At 36.2% G+C, this 24,358-nt stretch overlaps 1 protein-coding gene across 7 annotated transcripts in view; it reads right to left on the bottom strand.

Moving 5' to 3' along the window:
- TMEM232 (transmembrane protein 232) overlaps window positions 1-24,358 on the bottom strand; it is a 197,443-nt gene that overhangs the window by 72,203 nt on the left and 100,882 nt on the right. For all 7 annotated transcript variants that reach the window (XR_012505572.1, XR_012505573.1, XM_074360449.1 and 4 more), the window contains one exon: window positions 23,045-23,292. Coding sequence is in view for 5 of the 7 variants with exons in the window: in XM_074360449.1 (XP_074216550.1) it covers window positions 23,045-23,292 (248 nt within the window). In the remaining 2 variants the exon portion in view is untranslated. The remainder of the gene's footprint in view (window positions 1-23,044; window positions 23,293-24,358) is intronic.

Below are 24,358 nucleotides of genomic sequence, written 5' to 3' on the forward strand. Positions count from 1 at the left end.
TTTTAGATAATGCATGCTTTCCTCAGTCTGCTTCATTCTCTCAAGGTCTCTAATGTTTCTGCATGCTGGCCTGCTTTACATATTTATGTTATTTTCCTAGGCCTGCAGGCGTTACTTTGTTGAGTATGCAACCCCTGGATACAGAGTCATATAAGTCACAGTGGAGGCAATAAGAACAAAGGACAGTTAGAAAATAAGTGAAGAGTGGGTACTTTTGGTGTTTAACAACAATTTAAATGTATCTATTTTATGAAACCTAAGTTAAAGACTCTTGAAATAAGCATGGGAAATTATGTAGGGTATAAATAAAATAAGGTATACCCACATCTGGAAGCTTTTATACTCCCTAATCTTATCAAATGAATTTCATATTAAAGCAAGAAGAAAACAATAATGTCTGCTTTACTCAATAAACTATTCCCTGTAGCCACATCATCTGATTCAACATAAGAATAAAGAAGCCAATGATGGAACTGATTTAAAAAAAAAAAAAAAGGGTGATCATCTCACAGCACAGAGTTTGTGCATATCAAGATCATATGACTTGCTAAGCCTTATGTGGCTCAGAACCTACTTCAGCTGTTTTCATAAGGGAGACTTAATATTCAAAAAAAATAATCATTTTTCCAATTCCAGTATTGGGAATAAGGCAGTAGTTTAATTTGAATTACTCTCCCAAAGGTGACAAACTGGATAAAACTTAAAAACCAATGATTTATAGGCACTAGAGAGCAACCAAAAGTAGGCAAACTGAAGGGAGTTCAACTTTTGAAAGAAGAGGAATGCAACTGGGTGACCAAAACATCATGAGGCTTCTCTTAAGGGCACACTCCAGTCTTCCCAGATTCAGAATAGCTAATGCTCAAGCAGAAACCTTTGGGTGTATTGCTTTAGGTGTCAGAGGATGGAGTTTGAGGCTCCAGAGTGGCTGGAAAATAACAGAGGAAATGCCAGGAACAGGGTACCATAAAGGACAAAACCAGAAAAGCTGTACATAAACCTCTCTCCAGTACTTGGATGACGTACGAACTGTATACAAAAATAAAAACTCTTAGGGGGGAGGGTATAGCTCAAGTGGTAGAGCATATGCTTAGCATGCACAAGGTCCTGGGTTCAATCCCCAGTAACTCCTGTAAAAATAAATAAATAGACCTAATTAACCCCCCCATAAACAAACAAACAAACAAACAAACTCTTCAGAGGAAGTTGCCAGAATCCAGGGCCTCTACAATGTCCTTCCATTCTATATGAAGTGGTACAGTACTGAGACACCGATACACTGAAGAGGCATATTATACCTTAAACAACCATTAAATAATGTGAAATAAAATAGGAGTGAGACCCAAAAAGGCCAATAGATGGTATAAAGTGGAATAATAAAACATATGTCATTAACCCAAAATAAGGCAGGAAAGGAAGACCAGAGAAGGGGAGGGCAAGATGTAGCACATAAGAAACAAATAGAAAAATTTGTAGCTTTAAATCTAACTATATCAATATTTTACATTAAATTTATTTTTTATGTAGTTTTTTAAATGTTTTTATTTTATTTTTTTGTTTTACCTTTGTAGGGAAGGTAATTAGGTTAATTTATTTTTAATGGAGGTACTGGGGATTGAACCCAGGACCTCGTGCATGCTAAGCATGCACTCTACCACTGAGCTATACCCTCCCTCCTACATTAAACTTAAATGGATGAAAGATTCCAATTAAAAGAAAAAGAATGTTGAACTAGAATTTTTTTTAAAAAGGACCTAACCATATGTTGTATATGAGAGATATATTTTAAGTTAAAAAACAGATAAGGTAAAAGGAAAAGAGTAGGGAAAATACAGACACATAAATCATGAAAAAGGTAAGCACTAAAAGAAAATAATGTGATATAATAATATCAGTGTAGATTTTCAGACAAGGGTAATTAACCAGAAGTAAAGAGGGATATTTCATAATATTAAAAGGGTCAATTCCTCAGGAAACATGTAAATGATAAATGTGTGTATGCTTAACAGGAGATTTAATCAACATAAAGCAAACTTTTACAATAAAATGGTGATATAGCCAAATCATCAAGTATACTTGGAGGTTTTTACACCCCTCTCTCAATAGATAGAACTAAAAAGATAGTGAAAAAATTTAGTAAAGAAAAGGAAGATTCTAATTATATTACTAACGTCTTTGACCAAATTTGTCATTTATAGAACACTACACACAACTGCAAAATTTCTACTAGTTTCAAGAGCACCTGGAGCATTCTCTAATATGGATCAAGTGCTCAACCAAGTCTCATTAAATTTTTAAAAATTTAAATTTTACAAAGTGTGACCTCTGTTAACAATGGAATTAAATTTTATATGAATAAAAATGATAGTTATAAACTCTCCACATATTTGGAAATTAAAAAGCATAGTTCTAAATACCCATGATTCAAAGAAGAAATCACAAGAACAAGAAGAAAATACTTTGCAGTAAGTTATAATAAAAACGTAACACCTCATCTCAAACACAAATATAGAGGAAATTTGTAGCTTTTAAGACATTTCTTGGAAAAGAGTTTTTAAAATCAAGGATCGAAGTTTCCACCTTAAAAGGCTAAAAAAAAAAAAAAGAGACAAAGTAAATAGAAGGAAGGAAAAATAAAAGAGAAAATAGACAATAATCTAAGAAAAACGCAACAACTAGGGGATTATGACACCAAATAGGCACAAAGAGTACTTCGAAGGACAAAGGGTAGGCTAGAGTACAAACTATATTTAACCTTGAGGACAGCAGACTCAAGCCCCATCAAGGGGCTGAAAAGGCCACATGCGGAGCTGAAACTTCCAGATAAATGATGCTGTGACAATGTAAGGATTTCTAGACATATAAATAGTTCTTTCACAGTGCAAACAACTTTGACCACTTTTCTAAATCCTTATCAACTGGTCAAAATGCAAGATATGGAATGTGTGCTTTGTTTGCAAATCTTTCTTCATCTGTTTTATAGAAATATGCATTTTATTTCTGGAATAAATTTACTCATTGTACCCTACTTAATTCCCCCTAAAGAAGGAGACATTCTTCCCACTGTTTCCAGGGTCTCAAATGCACAAATGGGTGTGATAAGTCACCCCAAACACCTTTTACTTGCTTACAATGGAACAGAAAAGTAACTACCTTCTGTTGTCCTCTGCTGCCTCAAATAAAAATGCTGAAGAAGCACTTGAGCTAAAAATAAATCATAATTAAAGCATTAAACTCTTTGAAGATAAAATATTGACATCTAATTAATTAGCTTCTGTTTGTAAAGGTATTGCGAGAGAAAAGCAGAATGTAAATACTAATTAGTCTTAGTATAATTAACCACGTACTCCTTTATCCTTGCGATGTTACAGAACCCTGAAGAGGGAATTATGAAGACATTTTAAGTATAATCAAGGACAAAAACTTTTGAGTGCCTCCATTACAAAGTTATAGGATAACTTTCAAGAGAGAAGTTTATTTCAGGCAGGTGTAGCCTTAGGATGAATGTAGCACAGGAATTCTCATGGTGGATGTAATTTAGGGAAAGAAAGGCCTTCCAGATCCCAAACAGCCCCTCATGACTTGGCTCTATTCCTGGAATTTTCCCCATTAAAAATTCATTCTGTAGGGTCAATAGCTTTGGGGCCTCCATGAAATTTTCAGTAAGTGTTGGAAAGAAAAAGCCCCATAAGACATTGTAAACTAACATCTCAAAAATCACTTGTTGGAGCTAACAAAATACCTAAGAGGTGGTTGTGGGAAATGAGCACCATCAGGATGGGAAAAGAGAGCTACCATATTTAACCAACTGGCTTAGGTCTAATCTGCACCGAGACTGTTGTAGGGAAGTAAATTTTGTTTAATTCAGTTCTGTTTTTAACAGAGGTGTACTGAATTATTCTACAGCTAGTAGAATAGTCTGAGAGCTGAAGTATAAAAAGTATAATATAAAATAACCTTTAGAAGTGAAATCACTATCAAAATAGGAATTTTCCTTGCTTATTGCTTGAAATGTGATACAGAAGAGATGACTGCCACAGCAGTGCACGATGTAATGTCACTGTCAGCATGGCGAGCATCACAGGTGGAAACACATAAAAGGGTCTAGGATGTAAATTATTTCCAATTTTTTTGGTTTGTATGTATGTATATATATGTGTGTTTTATTTTGCTTTTGCTATAAACTCCCTACAGAGTGTGTACATGTATGATTTTTAAACAAATTAAATGCATGCAAATATCTACATTAAAGCAAAATACCTAAAATTAAAGACCAATTTCCAGAGTCTGACCTTTCAGGTTTATCATAATTTAAAAATATCAGATCGTTTCATAAATACTATTCTATTCTTATCGTTATTCCAATTCCACTGAATGAATTGATCAAATGTTGCCCTCATCAGGCCAGAAATGGTTTACCAGCGAATTTCTGCAGTCACCAGGGGCTGACACCATAGCCGAATAATACAGCTATACATGCAAACTGAAATCCTAGTCAGTGATTGGGAGGAATAGGTCCCAACAATGGAATTTTCAATAGACATTGAGTATAAACCTAAGTCGTTTTCAAGACCAGTTATAAACCTTGAAAAGAAGATAAAAGGAGCAGGAGAAATGTCAGTTTGATTCAGCCTTCACCTTCAGACCATAATCTGTTCTCAGAGTAAACTGGCTTTGTTACTCCTCTGGTTAAAACCTTCCAATGACTCTCCTTTGCACTAGAATAAAACTGGAATTCCTTATCTGGACTTACAGCCCTGTAAGGTCTGGCCTCAATGACAACTTCACCTCCTCCCACTGTCCCCGAACTCACTACTCTGCAGCCACACTGACCACCTTTAGTTACCACACCTGGTGAGTCCTTTCCTTTCTCTGGGTTTTGCGCTCACCGCGCCCTCTGCCTATACTCTTTCACAAGGCAAGATATAAAAGTGACTTTAGATGGTGCCATTTTAATTGTTGTGGACTTTTAAACTAGTTTTCATCTTATATGGACAGTTTACTATCCTCTATTAAAACTTTACTTTGAGATGCAGAGCTACAGAAGACCAATCAGAAAAAAAAAAAAAATAGAGCACATTTTAATACAGATTTTTGAGCAGAGGAAAAATGCTTCCTTGTAAGTTTAAAATGCTGGACTTTCAAAAAGAGATGTTGATGCCGGGGTAGGGGAGAACACAGCTGTACCATCGAAGACAATAGAAAAACTGCCACATAAATATGAGTAGGCACTAATTTTCATTCAAGAATTTCCATAGATTTTACCTCAAGAAACTTAAGAAAATTTTAGTCACTTTCTGTCCATGTGCCCTTAGAAAAGAGTCTGTTTCAACCATTAGAATTGAAAATTCTCTCTATGAAAACTATGGAAGCTTTTCAAATATGGAAGAAACAATAGGTCTGTGGTACACCCAGATGCTCTCGAACAGGCATGCTTAGAGTCACATAATTACCGAAAAACCATTCTCTTTGTTATTCCACTAAAGTGTTTGAGCAGGGGGAGGGAAGTGATAATGAGGAACCCAAAAATGAGAGGTGGAAAGACCCGCTTGGTGCGACAATGCTGCCTACTTGCATGATCAGATCAGACTTGACTGTCCTTATCATTAAAATACAGAAGATGCTTTTTGTCCTGGGCTGGTTTCACCCTCGACTCCCTGATGGTAACTTGTTTCCTCCCAAAACAGTGCCAACCATAGTAACTTGTGGTGGTCCCAGTTACACAAAAGGACTAGAAGTGCACTTTCTATCACACCTTACAGACACCAGTGGATATTAAATTGACCGATTTTTTCTCACCAACCTTATATTGTTGTGGTGGTGGTGGTTTTGGTTCCGGTACAAGCCTGTTTTTCCCTCAGATTGCTGCCTAGTTATTTAAAATATCGACTTAAACTTGAAAATAATAATATATTTTATGATCAGTTTTACCCCTCATCATTTTAGTTGCCGATAGAATCTAAACACAAGTGGTCTAAGAAAGCAGTATTAAGGGTGACTGTCCACACACTGGAGGGAAAGTATGCGGGTTACCCCTCTGTTGTGACTCACCAAGACAGCAAACAGGATCATTCATGTCCTAAAGGGAAGTTCAGGGGTCTGAACTGCCCACTTTGGCCGTCAGCGTCAATCAAAGTCACCGCCCTCTTGTCCAGTTCTCATTCATGCAGTAACATAGAGCCACAATTAAAAGGGAGAGATACGGAACGGCTTTCTGACAGTGAGGCTTGCTCAGCAACAGAGCACGTGAACACAGAACAATCTCCATTTCCAACAACCCGAGTCACCGTTAGGTTAGAGGCATCCCTGACTGTCGAAAGGAGAGAACGAAAGTGCCTTCTTGAGAGCTCTTTTAGCGCTTCCGTTTCTTTAAGTATATTCTTACCTAAACATAGAGTGTTCTGTCTGTATATCCTCCCCCCAAATAATTATATGCTGCTCTTTCATATCTTCCAGTGCGGGCCTATCACTTTTACTCCTGAGTATGTCTGCCCTAGTGGCAACCAAACTCGGAAACAGAAGGCTAAAGGGACTGCTTCCTGAGCAGGAGTGAAAGGTTTTACAGTAACACTACTGCTCACCATTCCAATCTGGGCCAGTGCCGACGGATAATCTAGCATCACGAATTTAGAGATTTTCCTGACGTTGGGATTATCAATAGAGTAGTTTGAATGGAGCAGGAAAGGGGGAAGAGGGAACTTGTGTACAATTTTATTCGACTTTTTCTTTTCTCTGCATGCACTTGTCACATCCTCTCTCCCTGCTCGATATCAGTATGCTTAACATGTGGTTGATCTTTTGGCTAGCTGTGTTTAGACGTCTGTGTGACAGCAAAGTGCTCTGTGATGACTGAGGACAGCTGGGGGGAACTGAGAAGTGTTGGGAGCTTCTGAAAGGAAGCAGAGCGCCTTGCTGGTAGACTCAAGACGCCCAGGCCCATTCAGCTGCTTCTGCTGCTGCTCCCGCACCTCCTCCACCTGCACCGCCCCTGCTGTGATCCACTGAGATGCTGAAAATAAAGCTGGGAAGCAGGCAGCCTGGGTTAATCCAAATCACATGTGACTAAAATGCCTCAGAGGCCAATATGATGCAGATATTTAAAAAGAGGCGCTGGACCTTGTTCCCAGGGGGGATGAATGACCCTGTCTGAGCCCATGTGTCCCGTCCCAGCTCCTCTCTCCAAACCAGATCTGGTGCTGTCAGGTGCGCTGTCTGAGTGCCAAATGGAATTCACTGTTTACTGTCCTTCCCATATTTTATCTGTGAACAGAGGGTGAACATTATAAGAGAAAGACCCAGAGGCATTTGGGAATTTGTGAGGATGAGTATGTCAAATCTTTTCTAAATGCTTGGCCTTTAGTGGGGGGCTCCTGAACCTCACTGCTGGCTGCCACCTGTGCTATTTATAGTTCAGCAAGAAAAGAAGCTGGTGAAAGTATTACATGCGACATTTTTTTTCCTATGATTCACTTATCACAAGCTCTCCATGCTAGATGTCACTATGGTGGTTGATCTGTCAGCCAGCTGGGTGACAATACTGGTTTGCTTGTATAAATGGTTTAGTAAAATTGCAATGTTAAAGATAGGCTTTTTCCTTTAACTAGCTTGATGTAGTTAAGGAAAAAACAAAAAAATAGAAACAGAAAGGGGACCATCCGACATTAGTTCTAGTTCGACAAGACTCAGGTTAGTGAACTATAGCAGAGAATTTAATGACGTTATCACTTCAGGTATGATGGATGCTTAGCAATTACTGATCTTATATTACAGTGACAGAGCTGGCTTCAACGTGGGAGCTGTTTGGAATGACAAATGGATCCGACAATTTATTAAAGATAGGAGACATGATTAGTGTTGGCTATAGATGTACCCTTTTAAGAAGGAAGTGGAAGATGAAAGAAAAAAGAAACGGAAAGGGAATTTATAAGGTGAAAATTAAGTTTAGGGAAGAAAAACATATGCAGCACACACCCAATTTATAAACAAAGGCAGGAATTCTACAAACGTAGCAGTAAGGCAGTTTGGAGATAATGAAGACATGCATGCAACAGATGTGTCACACAGTTTTCACACATTCATGGCACCATCTCTCATTCTCCTGATTGAATCCTGCATCACGCCCTCCTTGCATCACGCCCCTGGCTCTCCCCACCGGGGGTCCCACACTGCAGGACAGCAGGGGCCTATTCGGAGGCCTCTGATTTCACTGCAGTCCTTGGCATGAACACTTTCACAGTCTGGTTAACTTGTTTGGGCTGAGTTTCACCTTCTCCAGTGAAAACGGAGGACATGAAATGTGGGACCTAAAAGTTTATGGGGAGAACTGAATCTCCTAATTGTGTATCTTTGAGCATTGTTTACTGGATAAACCGAGAGAAAAGACACACTGTGCTGTTGCTAATGACGTAAGTATAGCATTAACACATCTTATCTTTAAAAAAAAATTGAAAAGACACAAAAATTTGAAAAAGCCTATAAGCCTATGAAGTAAACAGAAAGTCCACTAAGATTTTCTTCCAAGTGGTAATCTACCTTCATAATTTCTTGGTATTTTGATACATGCAAATATTTCATCAGCAGACAGAAATCCATTTCTGCTGTGTGTACACAGATACACATATTATAGACTGTATTACTGCCCTTCCTGACCGCTGCACCTTCTCTACGAGCTTAGAAAGCTCCGTGCATTGGTTTGGCACTTCACTTTTTTTTTCATTAGGTGGGGACTGCAAGGTCTTTGGAAGTTACATCATATATCGACAACTCCGCAGTTCTCTTCTCGCCTCACTTACACTGATTGTGTAGTGAGCAGAAAGTGCTGCTCAGAGGTTCTCAAAGAGGGAGACTCTGTCACTGCGTGGGTACATTATTTTGGAAATTCTCCCTTGTCGATCCTTGAAATCAACAGCTCCATATACTCAAAATTTTTTTAAGTATACTATATAGTAATTAGTATATCACAATTTTTCATAGATTTTTCTCAAGTTGTTCTAAATTCTGGATTTTCTCCAACCTCCCTGGCTATACCTGAGGTTTGGTTTGCTGTTTATTTTGCTATCACCCTTTTCCTTCCAGAAAATAATGGTGGTATTCCTCAAAATTCCACCCCAGGTCTGCCTCTCTTCTCATGTGAAGTGCTTTACCAAAGCAGTGTTGCTTATGCCCATGACATTAGTCATCACTCTCATTCAGTGACTGAGCCTAGACTTTGTTCCTGAATAACACAGCTGTGAAACTCACTGCCTACTTGACCTCTCCACTTAAAGAACTCACAGCACTACTTCAAATTCAGCATCTGCCCCTACCCCCAACCACACCTTATTCTCCCTGATCACTCCATGTGTCAGTGAATCGCACCACTCTGACAAATTGCTCAACCTGGAAAAGACATTTTCCTCCCCACACCTCTTGTCACTGTCTCCAGTCTAATCATCAACAAATTCTATTGCTTTTCCTTCTAAATCTTACGCAAATCCATCTGCCTCCTTTCCATTTCTATTGCTGCCAATCTTGCACATCTATATTGCAATTGCATTCTATGTGCTTTCCCAACAGAACGAAGTCAGCGATGGCAACAGTGAAAATCATGATATATAATAATAATTAAAGTATTATATTGATCAATAATACAGCAACATATTTATTATATAACATGTATAATTATACTACCATATGTTTATTAATACAATAATAATAAACACCTTTGTGCTTACTCTGTGCCAGGTACCATAAGTACTTTTAGTTGACTGCTTCATTGATTTCTCATAAGCACCCAACAAGAAAACTGCCATCATTACCCCATTTTATAGACAAAGACATTTAAGATTTTGAGCAGTTAAGTGACCTACCCAAGGTTCATCACAACCATGATCATATCACAACCTCCAACACATACCACACACAATCACCACTCCTCACTCCACCACATAACACACATTCAATGCCTTCTTGTGGCTTCTAAGATAAAGTTGAAAACTCTGACCAATTCTCCAGCTTCATTCCCCTGTGGGAAGTGACCCAGCTACAGCACTATTCTCGTAGCTCCTCAAATGTTTCATGATTTATTGCACCAGGGGGAGCTTTGCACACCCTGTGCCCCTCTGCTTAGCATTAGTTATTCAATAATCATTTATTAAATGCCTAAAATAGGTCAGGCATTAAATTGTATTGAATAAATGAATATATGAAAAAACAGAAAACTATGGGTGCGGAGCCCCAAATGTCTTCATGGTGGAAAATTGATATTCTGGGGGCACAAGCAGCAGTTTAGAGCAAGAGATAGTTAATTACCCTTTTAAGCATGGTTTACTTGTCTTTGTATTCCTTGTGCCTAACACAGTGCCTGCAAAGAGAGGCGTATAGTTAATGCTTACTGAAGGAATACACTGCCTGTACTAGGAGTTGTTTTCTCTCTACCTTTTAAATCCATACCAAGAGACAGCCCAGGAAGGCCTGGTTAATTGGGTAGCAACATTTGCTCTGACAGGTGGACATAAAGCACCTGCCCTGGGTACTAAGGTTTTCAGATTCATTCGCCTGATCAAGTACTTGATCCTATCAAGGGGACATTTAGAAATAGGGAGAGATTAAGCCCTTTAACTGATTGACTTCATATTTTCTGAGAACCTAGAAAGCGGGGAGACGATTTCAATTTGATTGTCATATCCAGTTTACATTCTAATTAAGGCAGGTAATAAACACTTGTCAACCACTGCAAGTGCATTTCATCACAAGCCAAAATACATTGCTCTTTTCTTTGAAAAAGCAAAGTGAATATGAAATACAAAACACACAAAAAAATGGAGATTTTGTTTTTGTTTTCTGTTGCACAACTTTTGCCTTCCCATAGAGCTGTCATTCTGATTCTAGTTGATCTGTATTCGAAACATAGAACGTTTTTACATCTCACTCCATTCATTTTAAAACCTGTGCCATTTTTAAGATTCTGCATCATGTTATTTACTGTGAGTAGAGAACTCCTAGGGTTCATGATTGTGTTGAAGCCAGACACCTGTCTTATAAGCATAAAGCCACTGCAGTGAAAGTGGCAGCTTAAGCTATGGCCCCATTGATGATACCTAAAATTCCTGTTCAGACCAAGACTCCACTGGAAAGGCAGGAGAGGAGAGGAGACAATATTAAGAAAGATGGGGACTGATCACACATAAACTAAGTTGCGTACTGGAGGTGGGTGTATATTAAGCACAGTTCTCTCACTGGCAATTGGACTTCACTTCCAATACCACTTCAGCCTCTAGAAGTTTTAACACGTTAAATGACTGATCTAACCAATGATTATCTAACCAACAGTTTAATAATAAAATATTGCACAAAGGTTCCAAAAATAGGAGCCCATCTCTGAAAATTCAATCAGGTTTTCTCTCTCTCTTCAAGTGAAAATTATGATCAGCCATGTTAACAATCAACATTCCAAGCTTTACTCTTCCATAATGGGTCAGGACACAACACCCTCGAAATGCATGCGTGACATAGAACCAGGACTGAATTGCATTCTAATTCAGTAACTAGAAACAAGAAGGGAAGAAAACATAACTAAGAAGGAAATCATCATGAAAGTGTATGTTCTCTTTGAAATGCTGCTAGTAGCAATCATGACTTAAAACAAAAAAGGAAAAATGGGGCACAAAAATGTAAATTTTCCACTTATTATTTATCACAACTTTATTAAGTTAAGAAATAAATATTATACTGTGAAGAAAATAAATATTTTAGAAAATCTACTAAATTATAGAACAAAAGGAAAAGGAACTAACATGTCCAGGCTCCTTACCTACATTTTTTGACTCTAACCTCAGGACTGAGAGGGATGTACGACTTTTACATTTTTAAAGATTAGCCTAAGGCTCAAAGAAGTTAAGTCACTTACTCTAAATCAATCAGACAAAAAAGCTATAAGATAAACATACTTGATATTCTGTAAAGGAGGCATGAACTTTTTTTCCTGCATGAAACAGAACAAATAGGTGTGTTTAAGGCATTTTATTTAAGAATCCTTTGGAACTCTCCTTTTTAAAATTTCTCTTTCTAAATATACACATGCACACATATAACATATAATATGTGTATTTTATATGTAATATATACATCTATTTATATATTAGCCATATATTTTCTGTATTATATATGTATATTTAAATATATATGTTATATATTATATTTTTTTGCTCCATTGGCTTTAGCCAAAATCATACTAAATGCAAAGTGCCTCTTCCTTGATATAGATTTCCAATACTAACTAGAGAGATACAGGGCTCAGGAAAAAAAAAAATGTTTCTTAATCAAAATCAAGATACAAAAATTGAAAATAATACTTATAAAAAAAAAACCTGTTCTTTATGACTTGAAGATAAGTTTTTTAACAACTGCTCAAGGCTGAGCCATCAGATGAAGTTCACATGAGAGGAAAGAAATCAGCACAGCAGACTCTGGAGTCAGAATGCATTCAAGTTCAAACACTAGCACTTAATGGCTGTCAACTCTTGGGCAAATTACCGAACCTGTCAGTATTAAGATCTACAAAAGGCAGATTTTATAGATACATAAAATCTATAAAGTTGATAAAATAATCACATCTACATCTAAGTGTAGTGCTTGTTTTTAAAATGCACTCATGCAGGGTGACAAACACTGGAGATTCATCTTGACTTGCCTGGCAACCTGCTGGCTAGAACTAGGAGTCCGAAGAGTCTCCCATTTTGTAAACCCAACTCTCCAAGGAGCCCAATGGCCTCTGACTACAACTAGTAGGAACGTCCCAAGGGCTCCAAGTCCTGAGCATCTGGCATTTATTTCTAGCTTCCCCATCCAGCTGATGCTCAACCTCAGATGACTTGGCAACTGAGCTCAAAATGTTTATTTCTTCCTTGAGAAGGCAGTTTTCACCCTTACATTACAAGAAGGTTGAATAGCAGTCAGGCAGTGTGTCGTCCCTCAAAATGCAAACCCCAGTTTACTATCCAATTGCTTCCTCAGATTTCAGCATTCCTCTCAATGAGATAACGAGAAATGGAGACCACATGCCTCTTTCTGCTCACCATTAGTCTCTCCAGTAAAGCCTTATCTCATGGAATGTGGTGCCTACCTTTTCCCATCTTGTCTCCATTTAGTAAATGGTAGCTACTCCTAGTTCCACTACCTTGGAATTTGCTCCTTTTGTAAAGGAGGCTGCAGAGGAGATGCAGTAGCCTTCAGGACAATCACCCTGTTTATGAAGTCAGCTATGTGAAACGTCCTGCCTGAATGGCAACAGATGTTCTCTGTCCATTCTCATAGTTTACCTGCACTCTCTTCTAGGCGCTGGCCTTATAAACCAAGTTTTCTGACATAGCATTTTTTTGAGCAAATTAATCCTAATCAGAGATAAAGTTTTAAGTTAATATTCCCCTAGTCTTTATATGTGTGCAAATAATTAGTTGTGTATGAGTTTTTAGAAATTCAAGGCATAAGCTTAGAAAATACACTTACAAGAAAACCCCAGAAGCCAAGAAGTACAGATGTGGCAACTGGTTTCTGAAAATTCGATATTTAGAGTTCTGAATTCTCAGCCTTAAGGTAAATTTAAGATAGTCTTACTGACAGAGAAAAGGATAAAACTGTACTTTGAAGAAGTATTCTGTGCCTGGTTTTTTGGTTGCAGCTTTTATGATATAGTAAAGAAACATAATGATTTTTTCATTTAAAAAAAAAATGCTGAGAGGCAAAAAGGAGCATGTATCCAACAGTATGTCTCCCTCACTTAAAGCAAAACCCCAGAAATTCAATACACAGAAGCAAAGTAATGAATTATCTTTTGAAAAAATTTATAAAGGAAAGAAGTCAAATCTGCAAGTCATTCAGAGCAAAATATATGTTTCTAAACATATAAAAGAAAGAACTCCTGATTTCAAAGAATTTTATAGGCTAAAAACACAAGTGAGGAAAAATATTTTGGGAAAAAAATTATAGATCATGAGATGTAGCAGATGCTTCATCAATAAAGAAGCTCCAATTTTCTCCTTACTAGTAAATTTTCAGATTTTCACATGGAAATAAGTATGTTTTAGTGCCCCAAGGCAATAAAGAAACATATTATCTTAAACTTCTTGTCTTTTTACCTCTTAAATGTGCCCTGTCTTCCATAGGAGTCCTTAAATGTTTGCCTGCTTGCCATCTTACGCATTGCTATTTGGACAACATAAAATGGAGATTTCTAGGAATACTTGATGAGGAACTGCTGATATGACCCTAACTCAAGAAGATCTTTAAAAGGTGGAAAAAGGTGAGGCAGACTGTCGGCTTTAAATTATGTCTTTGCGCTTTAACTATAGGACTTCAACATACTCAAATATTCATTAATTGCATTAATTCCACTCTGTGGACCTGGAAGTGGGAGGAGGTGGAGAAATGCCAAAAGGGATGGGCTACAGGACTGGTAACTAGATGGAGAATCAAGCAAATGGGAGAAACAACATTTCCCACAGTTAATGTTCAGTGAGCCACAGCCATTTTTTCAGTGCATAGCTTAGGGTTAAACTTGTTCCTCAACAACTTTTTTCAAAGCTGGTCTGTCTGTTACACCTAATAGACAGTAGGGACTGTTCAAGCAGGCCTGAACTAGCCTCAGTCTTGATGTCACTGACCTATAGCCCTACTCCACTCATGTCTGTTGTACCCAAAGATTAGTTCATCCATGACTGGAGCTGGCAATATGCACAACTCCGGGGGGCACTGTGCCCATGCATCACAGCATGCAGGATGCAATGGGAGAGGTACCCTGTGAGAGGTACCCTGTGCTACCCTGAGGGGCTTCTGCTAGAGGGAGCTCAGGCTGCTGTGTTGCAGCTGCTCTCTCGTTAGAACCAGAGACTCTCAGTGTAATTTCCAGACACTGTAATGAGCTATGGAAAAAACGGATAAGGAGATAACATTTTTTCAAACATCAGTGATGAATGATACTCATTTACGTAATGAACGGTAGGCTCTGATGAGAGGTCTCATTTACGAATCCTTCAAAGCCTACAGGACTCTATGGGTCTTAACCGCACCCACGCCTCTTTTGTCTCCTTCTCTGACCCATATATTCTCTCCCCCATCCCCAAACCCCGTCCATGTGTACTTCCCATTCTCAGCATGTCTCTCCCCTTACTTACACCTTCTCCCGTTCCTTTTGATCTCTTATCTTTCTTTCTGCTCCTAACTTTCATTTCTCTGCTCTGCTATTTTAAGCATCTCCACTATGTCTCCTTGTCTTTATCCTCCTTGGTCTTTCCTTTCTTTGTCCCAGGGGGCACCATTCATCCCCACCTGCCTTTTGACTATTTACATTTTCCCCTGCTGCTACTTTCATCTCCTTTTGCCAATACCCAGTTTCTTCTATTTTTCTAGTTTCTTTTTCACTATTTTTCCTTTAACTGACCATGATGAGAAACCAAAGCACACTTGTACAGTGTCCTCCCTGTGGTCCCAGGTTAATTTTTCTTTGGTGCCTGTGGTCCTTGAGAAGGTACAGAAGACATTGGGGATTCAAAAGCAAATCTCAAAACCCCTAACACTTAAAGCTGGCCTTTTCATTGTACCTTGAACATATTGCAATTTTGTAAGTATTTATGATATATGCTGAAGAATATTTTTAATAATATTTATTTCTGGACTGCACAGGAGACTACTAAAGTGTATTCTTCATGTTTCTTAACCTCAAATATATATATTTTCTTCACTGGTTTTTAAATTCTTGGAAAAAATGCTTAAACTTATATTAAAACTCATCTCAATATGTGTCTTCTTTTCTCTTAACTATTTGTGTACAGAAGAGGAAAGCCTGCCTCCCGGCCTTGTCCCACCCAATTACTACACCTACAGTAAAGTCTGCCTTTGGGCAGCAACAGTCACATGATTATGGAACTCAAACAATGATTTAGGCAAATACTAAGAAAATTTCCCAAATAATTTACTGTTTTCTTCAAGAAAATAGAAAATGAACCACAAAACAGATGGAAGAAAAGAAGTAACAGACTCACAGACACAGGAACAAAAATACACGAGTTAGAATCCAAAAGCTGGTTCATTGGAAAAAAAAAAAAACATAAAATAGATTAAATACCAAATAAACTAATTAAGGAGAAAAAAAGGGACAAAATGCAAACACACAAAGTAAGAATTGGTTAAACGGGGAAGTAACCACAGAAACAGAGAATGAAAGGAATCTTAGGACACGATTTTGTTGAACAATGGCCAAATAAATTTTGAAAAATGGGATAAAATACCTAATACTGAAGAAAGCATAATTTGTTAAAATTGAATTAAAAAGATGTATGGGAAACAGTGTGGAGATTCATTAAAAAACTAAAAACAGATTTACCATATGATCCAGCAATCCCACTCCTAGGCATATACCCAGAGAAAACCCTAATTCAAAAAGATACATGCACCCCAATGTTAATAGCAGCCAATAGCCAAATCATGGAAGCAACCTAAATGTCCACTGACAGACAACTGGATAAAGAAGTTGTGGTGTATTTATACAATGGAATACTTCTCAGCCGTGAAAAAAAATGAAGTAGTGCCATTTGCAACAGCATGGATAAATCAAGAGATTATCATACTAAAAGAAGTAAGTCAGACAGAAGAAGACAAATATATGATATCACTTATATGTTGAATCTGGAAAAATAATGACACAAATGAACTTATATACAAAACAGAAACAGACTCATAAATAGAAAACAAACATAGGTAACCCAAGGGGAAGGGGTAGAGGAGGGATAAATTAGAAGTTTGGAATCAGCAGATATAAACTACTATGTACAAAACAGATAAATAATAAGGTCCTACTGTATAGCACAGGGAATGATATTCAGTATCTTATAATAACTTATAATGAAAAAGAATATATACAAATGTATACTTGAATCACTACACTGTACACCAGAGACAAACACCACACTGTAAATCAACCATGCTTCAATTTAAAAAGAGAGAGAGAGGAAGATCTAAAGGGACTGATATTCAGGACAGACACTCCAGAGACTCTTATGGCAGGGGCCTCAAAGAATAAGAACTGAACCTAGCTGTACATGCACATTATGGCTGAACAGCAGCCTTTTGAAGAGCCATATAAAATAGGAGAATCTGACAAAGAACTACCCATAGAAGAGCCATAAGGTACTGATGGTTTAAGAGGAATTTCCACCAAAGCTTAAAAGATAGATAATTCTGAAGTACTGAAATTATTCTAGTACATAGAAAAAGAAAAAGAAATGGGCATTTAGTGTTTTATAAAGATAACATTTAAAATCAGTTAAAATGTTGAAGGAAAATAGATGATTTAACAAATATTGTTGGAAAAACTGAATAGCCATCTGGATTGACACCTCACACTACACACCAAAAAGAATTTCAAATGGACCAGTGACTAATATGTTCAAAATGAATCATTAAAACTACTAGGAGAAATGTGACAACATTTTAATCTTAAAATTAAAAGACCTTTTTAAACAGATGAAAACAAATCCACAAACCATACTGTGACATGGAGAGAAAATTAAAAACAGACTTATAATTTCTTATATTTATGTTTTATACACTCTGGAAGGATACACAAGCAATAATTATAGGGAGAGAAGGGAGTAAACTAGGCTAATGTAAGTCAGTATGAGACAGAGGCTTTCATTTACTTAAACAATAATTTGTATTATGTAATAATACCTATTTTAAGCATGAAGAAACTTTCTGAAAAGGGAATACTTCCTCATGATAAAGTATCTAGAGGGTGGTAGAGCCAAAATTTAAATTAAAAAAAAGAGAAACTAATTGAACAACTATATGGCAATAAATTGGACAACTTGGAAAAAATGGACAAGTTTCTACAAACATACAGTACACCAAAACTGAATCAAGAAGAAACAGATATGAATGGACCAATTGCTAGAAATAAAATAGAATTAGCAATAAAAAACCTCCCTGCAAACAAAAGTCCAGGACCACATGGCTTCACTGGGGAATTCTATCAAATATACAAAGAAAAGCTCATACCAATCCTTCTCAAACTCTTCCAACAGACAGAAGAGGAGGCAATACTCCCAAACTCATTGTATGAAGCCACCACCACTCTGATACCAAAGCTAGATAAAGACACTATCAGAAAAGAAAACTACAGGCCAATATTGTTGATGAAGACAGATGCAAAAATCCTCAACAAAATATTAGCAAACATAATCAAAAAACACATAAAAAAGATCATACACCATGATCAAGTTGGATTCATCCCAGGGACACAAGAATGCTTCAACATACACAAATCAATCAACATGATAAAACACATCAACAAGAGAAAGGACAAATATCACATGATCATATCAATCAATAGATGCAGAAAAAGCATTTGATAAACTTCAACACCCATTTAAGGTAAAAAAAACTCTAAACAAAGTGGGTACATATGAAACATATCTCAACATAATAAAAATTATTTATAATGAAGATAAGCCAGCATAATACTCAATGGTGAAAAGTTGAAAACCTTCCTGCTAAAATCTGGAACAAGATAAGGATGCCCACTCTCACCACTTTTATTCAATAAAGTATTGTAGGCCCTAGGCATAGAAATTGAACAAGAAAAAGAAATAAAAGGGATCCAAATTGGAAGAAAAGAGGAAAATTGTCTTATATGTAGATATCATGATATTATATATAGAAAACCCTACAGGCTCCACACAAGTACTACTAGAAATGAAAAAAGAATTTGGCAAGGTAGCAGGATGCAAGATTAACACACAGAAATCAGCTGCATATTTTTGCAATAACACTGAAATATCAGAAAAGAAAAGAAAAGAAACAATCATTTTTTAAAGTTGTATCCAAAATAATAAAATACTATCAATAAACCTGACCAAGGAAGTGAAAGTGTTATACATGGAAAACTACAAAACATTGACCAAAGAAATTAAAGATGACTTAAAAAAATGGAAAGATATTCCATGCTTTTGGACTGGAGAATTATTATTGTTAAAATGGCCATACTACACAAAGAAAGCTACAGATTTAATGTGATCCCTACCAAATTACCCAGGATACTTATCACAGAACTGGAACAAATAATCCTAAAATTTGTATGGAAAAACAAAGACCCAGAATTGCCAAAGCAATATTGAAGAAAAAGGATGAAGCTGGAGGGATAACCCTCCTAGACTTCAGACAATACTACAGAGCTACAGGACTCAAAACAGCATGGTGTTCATACAAAAATATACATATGAATCAATGAAACAGAACAGACAGCCCAGAAATAAACCCACAAACTTTTGGTCAATTAATATTTGACAAAGGAAGCAAGAACATACAATGCATTAATGACAGTCTCCTCAACAAATGGTATTGGGATAACTGGACAGCTGCATGTAAATGAATGAAGTTAGAATACTCCATCACACCATACACAAAAATGAACTCAAAATGGCTTAAAGACTTAAATATCAGACTATAAACCTCTTAAAAGAAAACATAGGCATACATTATCTGAGATAAACCTCAGCAAAGTTCTCTTAGGGCAGTCTACCCAAGCTATAGAAATAAATGCACAAATAAATAAATGGGACCTAATTAAACTTACAAGCTTCTGAAGAGCTAATGAAACCATAAGCAAAACAAATGGCAACCTGCGGAATGGGAGAAAATATTTGCAAAAGAAGAGACCCACAAAGGGCTTAATTTCCAGAATATATAAACATCTCATACAACTTAGTAAGAAAAAAACAAACAACCCAATACAAAAATGGGCAGTAAAGCTAAAAACACAATTCTCCAATGAAGACATACAAGTGGCCAATAGGCACATGAAAAAATACTCATTATCGCTAATTATCACAGAAATGCAAATCAAAGCTACAATGAGGTACATCTCACAAGTCAGAATGGCCATCATTCAAAAGTTCACAAACAATAAATGCCAGAGAGGTTGTTGGGAAAAGGGAAACCTCCTACACTGTTGGTGAAAACTACGTTTCACCAGCTATATTCATTACATACGTTATGGAAGACAGTATGGAGATTCCTGAAAAGACTAAAAATAGACTTACCTTGTGATCCAGCAATCCCATTCCTTGGCATATATCCAGAGGGAACCTTAATTCAAAAATATGCATACACCCCAATGTTTATAGCAGCACTATTTACAATAGGCAAGACATGGAAACAAGCTAAATGTCCACTGACACATGAATGGATAAAGAAGCTGTAGTATATTTATACAATGGAATACTACTCAGCCATAAAAGAGAATAATGCCATTTGCAGCAACAAGGATGGACCTGGAGATTCTCATTCTAAGTGAAGTAAGCCAGAAAGAGAAAAAAGAATAATATATGATATCACTCATATGTGGAATCTAAAAAAAAACCAAACGAACTTATGAACAAAACAGAAGCAGACTCACAAACATAGAAAACAAACTTATGGTTACCACAGGGAAAGGTGGAAGGAAGAGATAAATTGAGATGTTGAGATTTGCAGATATTAACTAATATATATATATGTATAAAATGGATAAACAAGTTTATACTGTGTACCACAAGGAAGTATATGCAATATATTGTAGTAACATGGTGAAGACGAATATGAAAACAAATATATTTATGTTCATGTGTGACTGAAGCATTCTGCTGTACACAAGAAACTGACACAATATTATACATTGACTATACTTCAATATAAATATATTAATAAAAGAGCACAAATAAAGAAATAGGACCAAATTAAACATAAGCTTTTGCATGCAAAAGAAACCATAAGCAAAGCAAATGGCAACCTGTGGAATGGGAGAAAATATTTGCAAAAGAAGAGACTGACAAGGGCTTAATTTCCAGAATATGTAAACATCTCATACAACTTAATTAGAAAAAACAAACAACCCAATCCAAAAATGGGCAGTAACCCTCAATAAGCAATTCTCCAATCAAGACATACAAGTAGCCAATAGGCATATGAAAACACACTCACTATTGCTAATTATCACAGAAATGCAAATCAAAGCTACAATGAGGTCCATCTCCCAACAGTCAGAATGGCCATCATTCAAAAGTCCACAAACGATAAATGTTGGAGAGGTTGTGGGTAAAAGGGACCCTCCTGCCCTATTGGTGGGAATGTAGTTTGCTGCAGCTACATTCGTTACCTACCTTACGGAAAACAGTATGGAGATTCCTGAAAAAACTAAAAACAGACTTACCTTATGATCCAGCAATCCCACTCCTGGGCATATATCCAGAGGGAATCTTAATTCAAAAATATACATACACCCAAATGTTCATAGCAGCACTATTTACAATAGCCAAAACATGGAAACAACCTAAATCCAATGACAGATGACTGGATAAAGAAGCTATGGTATATTTATACAAGAGAATACTACTCAGCAATAAAAGAGAATAAAATAATGCCATGTGCCATAACATGGATGGACCCGGAGATTCTCATTCTAAGTGAAGTAAGCCAGAAAGAGAAGGAAAAATACCATATGATATCATTCATATGTGGAATCTTAAAAAAAAGTCAAACTTATTTACAAAACAGAAGCAGATTCAGACACATACAAAACAAACTTATGGTTACCAGGGGGAAAGGGGGAAGGAAGGGATAAATTGGGATATTGAGATTCACAGATATTAACTTACATATATATCTATAAAATAGATCAGCAACAAGCTTATACTGTATAGCACAGGGAAGTATATTCAATATATTGTAGTAACATGGTGAAAAAGAATATGAAAACAAATAGATGTATGTTCATGTGTGATTGAAGCACTGTGCTGTACACCAGAAATTGACACAACATTGTAAATTGATTATACTTCAATATAAATATATATCCATAAAAAAAGCACAAATAAACAAATGGAACCTAATTAAGCTTATAAGCTTTGCACAGCAAAGGAAACCATAAGCAAAACAAACCATATGGAATGGGAGGAAATATTTGCAAAAGATGAGACTGACAAGGGCAGTTTTCCAGAATATGTGAACACCTCATACAACTTAATAAGAAAAAGACAAACAACCTAATCCAAAAATGGGCAGTAGGCCTAAACAGGCAATTCTCCAATGAAGACATACAAATGGCCAATAGGCACATGAAAACATGCTCGTTATTGCTAATTATCACAGAAATGCAAATCAAAGCTACAATAGGTATATCTCACAACAGTCAGAATGGCCATCATTCAAAAGTTCACAAACAATAAATGCTGGAGAGGTTGTGGGGAAAAGGGGAACCTCCTACACTGTTGGTGGGAATGTAGTTTGCTGCAGCTACGTTTGTTACATACGTTATGGAAAACAGTATGGAGATTCCTGAAAAAACTAAAAATAGACTTACCTTATGATCCAGCAATCCCATTCCTGGGCCTATATTCAGAGGGAACCTTAATTCAAAAATATACATACACCCAAATGTTCATAGCAGCACTATTTACAATAGCCAAGACATGGAAACAACCTAAATGTCCATCGACACATGAATGGATAAAGAAGCTGTGGTATATTTATACAATGGAATACTATTCAGCCATAAAGAGAGAGTAAAATAATGCCAATTGCAGCAACATGCATGGACCTGGAGATTGTCATTTTAAGTGAAGTAAGCCAGAAAGAGAAAGAAAAATACCATACGGTATCACTTATATGTGGAATCTAAGCTAATAAAAAAAAAAAAAAAAAAGACAAACTTATTCACAAAACAGAAACAGACTCACAGACATAGGAAACAAAACTTATGGTTACCAGGGAGGAGGTGGTGAGAAGGGATTAGTTGGGAGTTTGAGATTCATAGTTACTAATATACATAAAATATATGAACAACAAGTTCAAACTATATAGCATGGGGAATTCAATATCTTGTAGTAACTTATGGTGAAAATGAATATATATATATGTTCATGTGTGACTGAAGCGTTGTGCTGTAAACCAGAAATTGACACAAAATTGTGACCTGACTATACTTCAATAAAAATACATATGTACAAAAAAAAAGTGAATAGTGCTTCACTTTTACCTTATAGTAAAACGTAGAACTCGCTTCTTCGTGGAATCCTGCTTTTTATTCAGATATTTCATCGGGTCCCGTTTTCTCAATGGTTTTTCCAGAGGAAGGACACAGGCATCAGGGGAGGGGAAGAAGAGTTTGGAGAGCACGTTGGCAATTCTCCATCCTATGTATTTGGAGAAATTTTCACCCCCTACACTTGATAAATCTTTTGTCCTGTAACTTGTGAAAGGATCAGTTGGGTCATTTATCTCGGCCTGTGTATAGAAAAGCAAAAAGAACCAGTTGAATAAGAATTAGATGAGAGAAAAAGTAATGTATTATTAAACAAAAGTTAAAATGTATCTTTATTTTCTTTGGCTAGTATTACATTATTCTTATTAAATAAAAACAAGCTTTAAAAGAAATAAATGCAACTTCCCAAAGGATTTTAAATATTATATCAAGAAATTTCATTGAAATAAACAATTAGGCATGAAGGAGATCAGTCTTGAAATTTAAAAAATTTAATGATACAATTTTTATTTTAAATTTGTATACTTTCTACAGAACCTCATAATCATTGATAATATTTACTTAGGAAGAAATCAAGCAATCAGTTAAAGTAATATAGATGTTTCAATAAGTCAGAATTTCATTTCTCTGTGCATAATCTAAATTCTCCTTGAAGTCAGCAAAAAGTTTCTATAGAACAAAATTTGAGTTAAGTAAAACACAAAAAAGGCTTTATATTTAACTTTCATTGAAGATGTCCTAGGATTTAGATTTAGGTTGAACTGAATATGTCCTAATATAAAAAAAAAAGCTAACAAAAAATTCCACGATATTTAAGCAACTTTTATTCAGGAAACAGCAATTTTCTGAATTTTCCTATTTATATTCAATAATGCCCATGACTGATTCTTAATTATGTCTTCTTTTGAAAGGACTAGAGGAATATTTTCCTTCGGCAGGAATCAGTAATAAATGAAGATGTAAGTTTCAAACTGTCACATGTTACACTTTTTTTTAACTGTTGAGAATGTGTTAGTGTTAAAAATTCCCTTTCTCATAAATTAGTTGGGCACGGGCTCCTTTCATTTAAGTTTTTATAGTTTTATTTAATATTAGCCATCTTCAGGCAGCTCATTACCAGTCACTCAGGATTTATTTTAAATGTTTATAGATCCTATGGTAGAAAATGAAGGAATAAAAAATGTTTTTGTGAAGATGAACATCTAACTTAACGTCTTTAGAATTCCAAAATCTGGTTTGGCTCAATGAAATTACTGTTTAAAGACTGACAATTGCATTATCTAGACAAAATTATAGTGCAAAAAAATG

This window comes from Camelus bactrianus, chromosome 3 (assembly GCF_048773025.1).
Source record: "Camelus bactrianus isolate YW-2024 breed Bactrian camel chromosome 3, ASM4877302v1, whole genome shotgun sequence".
NCBI lineage: Eukaryota > Metazoa > Chordata > Mammalia > Artiodactyla > Camelidae > Camelus > Camelus bactrianus.